This window comes from Rattus norvegicus, chromosome 4, assembly GCF_036323735.1.
Source record: "Rattus norvegicus strain BN/NHsdMcwi chromosome 4, GRCr8, whole genome shotgun sequence".
NCBI classification, from domain to species: Eukaryota; Metazoa; Chordata; class Mammalia; order Rodentia; family Muridae; genus Rattus; species Rattus norvegicus.
Genome location: NC_086022.1, coordinates 11,042,708 through 11,054,079, shown reverse-complemented (window position 1 = coordinate 11,054,079; position 11,372 = coordinate 11,042,708). Strand labels below are relative to the sequence as shown.

Sequence of the window (11,372 nt, the reverse complement as noted above, 5' to 3'; positions counted from 1 at the left end):
TCTACAGAGTGAGTTCTAGGACAGTCAGTGCTGTTACACATAGAAACTGTGTCTTGAAAAAGCAAACAAAACAAAAACAAAGGGTGTGCACCAGCATGCCCCATCCCAACATGGTTTAAAACCACATTGAGCAGCAGCACGGAGGACTAAGGTTTACAGCTACTTTATTTACAAGTATACATTTAACACAATGAGATAAACACTGATAGACTGAAGGACTAAGGTTTGCAGCTACTTTATTTACAAGTATACATTTAACACAAGGAGATAAACACTGATAGACTGAAGCCTAGCTAATAGTAGTGTAACGTGTATCATTTTGATGATTACATTATTTTAAACAACAAACTACACTGAAAAATTAATGCCGATAAAATTCTTGGTCATAATATTAAGAAATACAATATATAAATTGAAAATATGATTGTTTAAAATTTGAAAATGGAAGTGAACTCATTTGGACAGAGTCAGACGTTAACATAATCTGAGAGGGGAGGACCTCTGACCCAAATGACATCGTTCAGGTTAACAGAAGAAAACAGAAGCCTAGTTTTATCTTCAAGGATGACAGGCAGCTTGCTTCCTCAGGTGGAATACACTCAGGCTCTGCAGCAGGCGCGTCACATCACCGAGCACGAAGACTTCCCTTGTGAAGCCGCTCCGTCAATCTTTTCTGCTTCCAAAATTATCCTTCTAAAAACATCCACAGCAGTCTGAAGAGAAGTTAAGAGCAGCGACAGGGTTAGTTCTCAGTAGACTCTGATAGCTGTTCACAACCAACAAGACTGAGAAGGGCAGGCACCCATCTGTTCTTCAGGGCCATATGGGGACCAGAAGGTCCCTAGAAGACCCATAAGGCCCGGGACCTTCCTTTGTCACAGCGACCAGCACCAGCTCCCACTCTGCTTGGCCTCATGCTCTCTGCCCCATGCTCTACGATGCTCCCTGGATAGTTGGTCCAGCTCTACTCTGGCCTTTCTCTTGTACCCTCTGCAGCTCCTACAGGGTCCCTTTCTCCTAGGACCTTTGGTACCCCAGGCCTCCAACAGGGGAGGTGCTCTTCTTGCCCATCCTGCTCCTGCAGACCACACTTCTCTTGGCGCCCCCAAACTTCAAGTCTGACTACATTCTGTGTTTCTCTGGGCTGCATCTACAGATGCTGCAAGCTCTCCATCATCCACAGCTAGTCCTCCTGTGCACCATGCCACCAATTACAAACCCGTCTAGTCTAGTTCCTCCCAGTCTTGGTCTCCTCTAGTGATTTCAACCCAATCTTAGTCCTGCAGTCAAACTCCTCTGGCAACTTTAGAAAGATCTCCTTTGGGGTTGGGGATTTAGCTCAGTGGCAGAGCGTTTGCCTAGCAAGCGCAAGGCCCTGGGTTTGGTCCCCAGCTCCGAAAAAAAGAAAAAAAAAAAAAAGAAGAAAAAAAAAAAGATCTCCTTTTTTCTGAAGGGTAATGAGAACTATCAGTCTCTGTCCTTTAAATACAAGAACTTTGATTATGGAAATTAAAGGCTATTGTTTTTAGAAGGCAGGACCTGGCTCAGGCCACCTCACTATCAGGAGTCAACTCACTCTAATATCTACTTTACGTGTCCCAACATAGGTATCCATTAGCTTGGAGAGTCCATAAGGCTCAATCTGGCAGAGCTGGTGTCTGGCTCTGCTGACAGTCCTCCTGTCCTGCTCTAAGGCTAACCACTTTCTCTTCTCTAGGTCAGCTTTCGGTCTCACAGCACTGAACCCACTTGCTCAGCAGGCATCCACCAGCATGTGCGCACTGCTCAGCCCAGGGGAGCATGGACCTGTTACAGGAGCATGACAGGAACCCTTGATGTGAATCAGGTTACCGAGCTCCAGTCGTCCAGAGGTACCTGGCCCTCCCACCTCACTGACCCTGGCTCATGGTTGGTCACTTGTTCTCTAGTTCACTGGAAAACAGACGCTGCCTTCACAAGAGAACACCATGCTCACCACCACAGCCATGCACACCCTCTGCTCCCATGCGCAGTGACCAAGTCTACCATCTGACGAAGTACAAGCCAGCACAGCGCTCCTCTCTCTTGAAGTAAGGCCACTTCCTTCCCTGCTTATCAGAATGTGATTCTGAGGAAAAGGCCAGGCTGTGGATGGGTCTGAAACTAGTTCTTCTGCCTATACCGTGAGTTAGAGATCCTCAAGTTCTCAACTTTTCTAGATTTCTTATTTCTAAAATGAGATGGTTCAACAGATACTTTTGAGAACAGAGGAGACAAGCATTCAATTCCCAGTACAGGCCCCATTAGTGCTAACCTCCTTCTTGCTATCTGGACTTCACTGTCTGTTTCCCAGCTGAGCTGATTCAAACAGAGGACTTGGACATCTGAGCTGGATCAACAGGAGGGCATAAAGGTCAAGTGAGCCCACCTCAGATATCAATGAGTGCTTCAGAGGGAAGACGGGACCATTCAATTCAGCTGGGTGCATCAAGGAGCCCAGGAAGTGTGAAACCTGAGTGAAGACCTTGAGGCTGAGGAATTTCCTCATGGGAAAGGCACAGAAAGGGTTCAAACAGACGCTTGGCTCCTTGGCCTGGAGATTCCTCAGAGAGGTAAAGTCATCTTAGTGGTAGATCAAACAGGCCCCACAATGAAACTTAACTACTATGAACTACCAGAGGATGCAAGCAGACAATGGGGGCAGGACATTTTAAGCTTAAGCAGTGTCCTCCCTGTGCTTGAAGAAGCAGTAGAGGTCTGTGTATGTGACTGGAAGGCAGAGCACAGGCTGCCACATGCTAAGGACTTGAGCATGCTCTAGGAGGCTGAAGCGTGTGGTCTACCCAAGGAAGGCCAGGCAGCAAAGGGGAAGGAAAAAAGTAAGGGAGTGGAGGAATCAGATACCACAGGTCTGGGCAAAAGAACAAGTTTAAACTGAAGCTATGAATAAAAACAAGCAGAGTTCAGTGGCGCTCTCTCGCGGAGACAACACACCCCTTAAAGGGATAGTCACAGGGCTGAAACTGGGAACAAAATAACACTTAATTTCTGTGCTAAAATAACCATGCAACCTCAAGAGAAAACAGAGCTTGGTGGGCTTGCAAGTTGTAAGGCAACTCTGCTTACCACAGGTTCAGACTCTGCATTACAGAGCCAGCTGCCACTCCCATGGGGAATGTTTCTAAAATGAACTTAAAAGTGAGCTAACACTGGGTTCGGTCCCCAGCTCCGAAAAAAAGAACCAAAAAAAAAAAAGTAAGCTAACAAATCCTGCACTCCAAAGAAAAAAATTCCCCGCTTTGTGCCACAAACTGTGACGTGTTGGCTCAGCGTCCTCGGGGCCAAGCTGTTAACTTCTTTTTTCTTACCGATGAATCCATCCCAGGCTGGCCTAGGCCCAAAGGTTCTGCAGGGCAGTCTCCTAACAGCCCCGTGCCTGCTGTGCTCTAAGTATTCCTCATCCCACGGGCTTTCTCTGCCTTTGCCAGGCCCACAAGGAAGGGCCAGGCCTGAGTCAGGTGCATGCCGCCACCTTCCTGTCCCTCCCACTCACCCAGCTTTGTCTGTCTGAATTGTGGACTGTGCAAAGGAGCCAAGAAGTAGGCCAGTGTATTACTTACAATAAAAGGAATCATTTATAAAATCAAAACCATGCATCTGACCCCTCTGCACTGTAAGGGACACAGTCACAGTTAGGTCTCCTTGTCTGTGTCTTCCCTCTGTCCTGCCTATGGCGACAGTCCCAGGAGCAAATATCCTCTCAACAAAACGCCCTCTCAACAGGCCTTCTAGGCCTACCAGAGCAGAGTGTTTACAAAACTCAGAAATTATTAGTAGCTTTCTAAAACACTCCAAAGTTGGCGTTAGAAATGGCAGATGGTTAAATGAGCAGGATTAAAAATGACAGGTAAGACGCCGACTGAAGGAATATATGCTGGTAACTAATGAGAATGACGTTTAGTTAATTTTAGGAACTACACACCTGATTTTCTTTTGCAGAAGATTCCAAAAAAGCTGCATTCCAAGATTCTGCCAAAGCCTTTCCTTCTTCATAACTGATCACCCTAAAGAGAGAAGAAAGTCCTGATTCTTTGTTCTCTGTCATTTAAAAAGCTGTGACTAATTCAGCAAACAGGCCCCACACTTCGATCAACTTTCCTGTAAGTAGAACCATGTGCTCTACATTATCAGGAAGCGATGAGGGAGCACTTAATTCTGCATGGCTGGAACCCAACAGACAAGCCTCGAGTCGTCTATGTGCTGACATCTATGTGCTGACAAGTCTTGCAGGTTCAGAAATGTGACTGCTTCCCACTACTGCAGACCCAACCTCAATCTGCTGGCCACAGCAAGGTTTTAAACACTGCAAGGCCAGGGTAAATCCCACCAGGGTCATAGCTCACCTGTTTACCTGAGCACCACCAACCCAGGCTATTCTCAGCTCCGTGGACATGGTGTTCCTGCCCCTGCTCATCACAACGAGTGTGCAAGGGCACTGTGTGAAAACCGAATAATACCTGTCATGCTAACTAACCCAAGACAGTTTCCCAGTTTGCTCCTTGTTCTAAACCAGTGTGGCATTTACCCTGCACATTGCTTCTGCTGTACTTCTGGCAACCATGAGAACAGAATTTTTGGCATTTTGGTGACTAAATCTTTTTGGACTTAAGAGCTACACACCTTTCCATATGCAGGTCCTTCTTATTTCCGACTAACATAATCGGTATCCTATGAGGAGAGAAGACGAGACAGGTGAGTGAGCCTCAGTGTTCCCACTGTAGGAGATGCTCGCACACCCTTCTAGACACAGCGACTGTGCTACTTACTGCACTTTCCCCACCATGTCCAACAGCTTGCCGTGGATAACTTTAATTACTTCAAAGCTACAAGACAAAAAGCATGGAACATCATTGTAATGGAGAAATTAAAAAACTTACATTTACAGGAGGAAAACATATACCACAGATCTCTTCCCATAGGACACTCAGGATTTGTACTGTGACTACTCTACGTCTTACACTTACTCTTAGGTCTAGCACTGGGCCCACAAACCACAGCACCTACTGGACCCCCAAACTGCATCTATCAAAGAACAGAATGTTTGACTGCAAATCGGAAGAAGGTCTTCTGAGGTGGTGTGCCCCAGTGATCAGCCCTGTTCCCCCAACACTCCCACCCCTTTTTTGAGGCAGTCTCAAGGTATAGCCCTGGCTAGCTTAGCCAGTTCTGTCTGCCCCTATGTCCACCGTGCTGGGGTTAGAGAGACATGTATACCACACTTGGTTCCCCTTCCTTTTCTAAGTACCATTATCCACTGGGTGATGCCAACCTCTTGATTTTTATGATCATCCACATCCACAGTGACTGCTTTCCACTACTACAGTGCCAACCTCCATCTCTGGCCACAGCAGATGGTATCATCCTGATACAATCACTGAACATGTCACAAAGATTAGCCTAAAAACCTGCCGCAGTGGGATCCCTCACACCTCTGACCGCTGGCTAATAGACACCAGCCATTCCCATTCTCCTTCAGCCTGGTACGAGCATCAACCAGCACACACTGTATTACTTGTAAGGCTGCCCAGAACCCGACTCCTTTCTGCAGTCACTTTTAAGCCTAGCTCTTCAGAGGCAGAGGCAGGTGAGTGGGAGGGCAGCCTGGTCTACATGTGAGTTTCAGGACAGCTAGGGCTACATGGTCAGACCATTTATCAGCTGGGCATGGTGGCACACCTTTAGTCCCAGCACTCCCGAGGCAGAGGTAGGTGGATCTCCATGAGTCTGAGGCTAAACTGCTCTATACAGTGTGTTTCAGGAGTGTCAAAGCTACATAATGAGACTCTGCTTAAAAAAAAAAAAGTCCTAAATAGTAGAGAGTGAAAAAGATGATTTAATGATTTAGTGAAAGAAAAAGCAAACAGAACAAAACTAAAACATAAAACACAGATTAGTGCAATGTTTATAGTATATTTTTGGGTATCCCCTAGAGCTATTTCTACATTTCTCCAACTGTTTCCCAGGATGTGGAGCTGGCCAGGTTTGTTTTAACTCAGGTATAAGCAGGGACTAGCAGCAAAGGGTCTGTTCAGAGAACCTGGTTTCCAGTGACACACCAACACTTCAAGGTAGGAGTCCTGCCATGGATGCAGTTGGGCAGACATATACATGGAGGAGGAGGAAACAAATTTCTGTTACCAACAGTGTGTAGTGATTAAGGGCCTAGGCCCTGCCCAATAAGGCTAACTGAACAGTTGAAATGTTGCTAGGTAGGGCCAGTAAGGATCTGAACTTTCTATTTTGTTAAATTTGAGCTGATTCCATCCCTGCAGTCAAGCTCAACTAGATAGCTGGCCTTGACTGGCAACTAGTCAGTGTCACATAGAGCCTCTGCAGCCCTGGGCAAGTTCCTTTAGCAGCTGTGTGTTTAATTTCTCTCTACAGAGGTGAGAAACAAGGTATCTGAAGAGGGTTTCTTATGGACACAGTCAGTGGCGGGCTGTTTTACAATTATTTTCTTTATGTGTGCATGGGTAGGTATGCAGTAAGGTTGACCTAAGGTGCCTTCCTTAGTCACTCTGATTCTTTGAGACAGGTTCTTACTGAAGCTGGAGCTTGCTGACTGGCTGGACTAGCTGGCTACCCAGCCCCAGGGATCCTTCTGTCTGGAAGCAGAGATTTCAGCACAGGCCATCATGCCTGGCTTTTACATGGGTGCTGTAGGTCCAAACTCAGGCCCTCATGCTTGGACAGTGGAAATATTTTATCAACAGAGCTGCCTCCCAGCATCAGTAACACATCATTAAAAGGCAGACAGGGTGACAGACTAACATTTCTCACACTGAAAAGATCCCAGCTAGCCATCAAACTTCTACCAACACTGGCATTTCTATGAACCTTCAAAGACAAGCTGCTCCCACTGTCATGAGCTCTACTTGTGTGCTCGGCCACATCTGCTTTGTCTGCTGCAACAGACCACTCCTTTTTCTGACAATGGATGCCATCCCTGCTAACAAATGTGTTGCTTAAAAGAACCAGAATTAATTCTCATTAACAAAGCAGTGGCTGCATTTCAGTCAGTGAAACCTTATTACTCAAAGGTCTCGTTTCATAAATCCACATGAGAAAGCATTCAAACAAACTCAAGTCCCTAAATTATATTGCTAAGTCAATTCCATATTAATATAGCAAAACACACAAAACAAAACCAATTTACTATTTCCCATTTACATACCAGAAAAGCTCAGTTCACATTCAAGTAAGAAAGCAGATTTTATTCTATCAGTGTGACGGAATGCACTGAGGACTCTATCCCTATAATAAATAGATTGCTTCACAAGGAAAAAACAAAAAACAAAAAACACTGAAGACATTCAGTGTAGTAATCAATTCTAACTGTTACTATTAATTCTAGCATAATCTTTTAAAAGGGTCTATGTATAGTAAAAACTCAAGCAAACTGCTAGAGTCTTACCTTTTGATTGATGTAACAGAATACACAAGAATATAACCATTAATATCTATGGAGTATGTCTGAGGAAAAATGGAATATTCATCCTGTGGGGAAAAAATTAATTACATTTGAGTAGTCTTCATCAAGCAGCGTAAACAATCTTTATCCCAAGTTTTTCATGTATTATTTAAAGAGATTAAACCAAAGGAAAAAATGTTATGCCAGATAGAGCTATACAAGAACCTGCCTGGAAGAAAAAGAAAAAGAATGTTGGGGGTGTGTTTGATATATGAAGGAAAATTCAACATTCCCAAAAGACTGTGTCAAGGTCTTCAATGAAAATATGCAGGGTCATGGGACAGTCAATAATTACTGCTAAGTTAACATGTGAACAGACTAATAAAAATGAGTTTTTAATAAAGGAACGATTCTGCAGGCACTTGAACAAACCCCTAAAGCTACAGTAACAGCTCGTCCTGGCTCATGAATAGTGACTGGAAAATGTAAAAAGATGCGGTCATGCACGGGAATGAGGTACAAACTACAGTGCCCTCAAAAGCAGCAAAGGTGGAGAGCAGCACGAACTGCAAACGCGAGCACAGAGCCTTTAGATTCCCTGCGATCGCTCAGTTTGTACTTGAGCAGAACTGTACTCTATACAGGAGTGAAGACTTAGATAAAAGTGGCTGGCAGCAAAGTGCTTGCCTCGTAGAGCTTGAGGGACAGAGGAGAGATTCCCAGAAGCCTGCGTGAAGAGTAAGCAGTGCCGGCCGGCCTGTGTGCAGACAGGCAGATCACTGGCTCACTGGCCAGTCTGTCACACCAACTCCATGAGTGGGGGGTTCAGTAAGAAACTGAGTCTAAAAGGCAAAGTCAAGGACAATGGAGGAAGACACACACCACCAACCTCTGGTCCTTACCTGTGTCCACACCTACTAACCCACACACTGACACACAACATTCCTTCCACACACACTAGTCATCAGTTATAATGATAAACTGGGATGTTCACGGCAGCACCACTGTAGAAGCACTACTGACAACCTAACAGGTCAATAATTATGGTTCAGTCTACAGCTGCTTGCCATGTGGTCACCAGGGGCCATGTGCTTAAGAAGTAAGTTCCGTGGTAGAAGTCTATCTTTTTTTTTTTTTTGATAAAAAGAGAAAAAATACAATACCATATTTACATGTTCTTTGTGTATTATAATGGTATAATACAGTGTTATGCCTTACTATATTCTAATAAAATTTAATTTTTAAACTATAAATATTTAAAACACGATATTTTTTGGGGGGGTTTCAAAACGGTTTTTCTGTATAGCCCTGGCTGTCCTCGAACTCAGAGATCTGCCTGCCTCTGCTTCCTGAGTACTGGAATTAAAAGTGTGTGCTACCACAGTCTGCTAAAGCATGATTTTTAATGATAAAATTGGTTACATTATAACTGTCAAATAGATCTATCTATAGTTTTAAAATATATTTTTCTAAATCTCTTGTCTTTGTTTTGAGATAGGGTTTCGATGTAGCTCAGGCTGGCCTCATTCAAATATGCTATGCTGCCAACGACTAATTTGAAGTCCTGATCTTCCAGCCCTTCTTTAGCATCAGGAGTATATAGGTTAGTGCCAAGCATGTCTCACCTCAAAATCAGGCCAATCCAAAATGTCTCCTGAAAACTCAAAGTAAGCAAGCTGCATTAAGCACACTCATCCTTCTCTTCGGCTGGGCAATTAAGCCACAACGACAGTCGTGTAGTGTGCGTACTGTCTATCTATACTGATCTGACCAACAATGAACCCCTCAACAATGTGGTCCCAAGAGATTATAGCTGATCTGGAAAATCCCCACTGCCTAGTGACACCCACTGCACCGGGACCTCACTGCCGCAGCAGTGCTGGAGGCTTAGGAAGACTGTAGTCTAAAGCCAGGTACTATGTGCTCACTTATTTTACTACTATTTTGGTTTTCCAAAACAAGGTTTCTCTGGGTATCCCTAGCTGGCCTCGAACTGACAGAGATCCACCTGCCTTTGCCTCTGGAGTACTGGGGTTAAAGGTGTGTGCCACTACTGCCTGACAAACGTTTATTTAATTTGGAGACAAGGTTCACTATCCTACTTCAGCCTCCAGAGTGCTGGGATTACAGGCATGGTGTGTACCACCTATATCCTGCTATATACATAATTCTTAAAAAACAAAAAACAACAGAAAATGCTGATTTATTATTTTTGTGTATGTTTGTGTATGTTGAGTTTAAATGCATCACATGTGTGCAGATACCTGCAGCGGTCAGAAGAGGGTAATGCCGGGAACAGGAGTTACAGGTGTTGTGAGCCAACCAGTGTGGCCATAAAGTTCAGGTCGCCTGAGGTGCTCTTAAGTACTAAGCCCCCACACACAACCTTAACAACAACAGTCAAATCTCCTAAAGTCCTACTTTTCAGAATGACCTTGTTATAAGTAACATATGATCATGTTTGTGCTGATATAAACTATAAAGTAAAAAGTACTTGCAATTTATTATGACTATTTATGGTGTACATTTTTTAAACATGCAGACTATTTTATAAATTTATTAGATGATGATGATGATTTTGAGATATGGTCTTATTATACTGTTCATGATGATCCTTAACTCTAGAGATCCTCCTGCCTCAGCCTCTCAAACTCACAACTGTCTGAATCCCTAGTTCCAGCATATCCGATGCCCTCTTCTGGCCTGTGTGTAGTGCATTTATGCGGTGCACAGACATTCCTGTAGGCAAACACCCATGTGCAGACAGTAAAACGAATGTAGCTATAAGCACCAGCCCTCACTGTTTAGTACCAGCCTCGCCCCCTAGAACTGATCAACCCGAAGCCAGAGGTAGGAGATTCAGTCTCTAAGTTTTCTGTGGAGTAAGGGCAGAATGGCAGCAGCTAGAGAGGCCATGTTTTACTGCTGTGAACTACACACAAATTATTAATATTAGCAAAGGTGTGAATTATTATTCAAAGTAGTCAACTCTGGATGCATTATCTAGTAACAAAGAACTCACCAGAATGACGGTAGTAACCCAAGTAAGTACTACTCTGAACTACAGAGCACATATGATCCCCAAGCCAGGAGCCTGTCAATTTTTATTATCTGCATATCAGACTATTAAAAACTGTTTGATGCCCGCCCAACTGTATGTTCATGTTTAGAGCAAAGCACTTCCTCAGGAGAATGTACCTGAACTGTGTCGATTCAGAGAGCCACAGGAAGACATCCCCCCACACCACCCTACTCTGGCTCTGCTTAATGTCTATCAATAGCAGGGACGAGCACCCTCTGGTCTGAGGCACATCAAGTCTACAGAAACTTCAACCTAATGATCCTGTGCAGGCTGATACCAGGAAAGCAGTGGGGCACAGCAAAACTCATCCTCTGTCTCCAGGTCACTGGAGAAGTAAGAATAGCTGAGATTCAAAGCCTAAAACTCAAGAGATCCATCTGCCTTTACCTCTTGAGTGTCACCATGCCCCACCCAACTCAAAGCTTCCAGACTTAGTCCCCACTTTCTAGGGGTTTAAAAAAGATTTCAAGGGTTGGGGATTTAGCTCAGTGGTACAGCACTTGCCTAGCAAGCGCAAGGCCCTGGGTTCGGTCCCCACCTCCAAAAAAAAAGAAAAAGGAAAAAAAAAAAAAAAAAAAGATTCCAAAGATACAAAAGCAGATGAAGCCAAGGTAATGTCAAGAGTCCTAGTCGAAATATCTTTGCCCAGGACCCTAAGTTTAAACCTGGTTTATCAACAACATTAGTAACAGTCTCCCTCACATTAAATGTGTCTTTAATTTAGGTAATAAACTGTATTCAACTACAAGGACAAAGCAAAGCCTGCAAAACTGAACCAAATTTCTACTTCAGGGATTCCCCCTACTAGTTCTGAGAGAGGCATGCTGTCTATGCCATTGC

The 11,372-nt window shown here is 44.2% G+C and overlaps 1 protein-coding gene across 2 annotated transcripts in view; it reads right to left on the bottom strand.

Annotated features, from left to right (window-relative positions):
* Positions 1-219: 219 nt before the first annotated feature.
* The window catches only part of Rheb (Ras homolog, mTORC1 binding), a 41,688-nt gene continuing 30,535 nt past the window's right edge, over positions 220-11,372 (bottom strand). The window contains exons 4-8 of one of the 2 annotated variants that reach the window (NM_013216.1): positions 7,454-7,536; positions 4,806-4,862; positions 4,660-4,707; positions 3,962-4,043; positions 220-713 (exon numbers count right to left, since the gene is read on the bottom strand). In NM_013216.1, coding sequence (NP_037348.1) covers positions 621-713; positions 3,962-4,043; positions 4,660-4,707; positions 4,806-4,862; positions 7,454-7,536 — 363 coding nt within the window. In that variant the 3' untranslated portion in view covers positions 220-620. Of the gene's footprint in view, positions 2,573-3,961; positions 4,044-4,659; positions 4,708-4,805; positions 4,863-7,453; positions 7,537-11,372 lie in introns of both variants that reach the window. The other variant, XM_063285650.1, reaches the window with a different exon arrangement.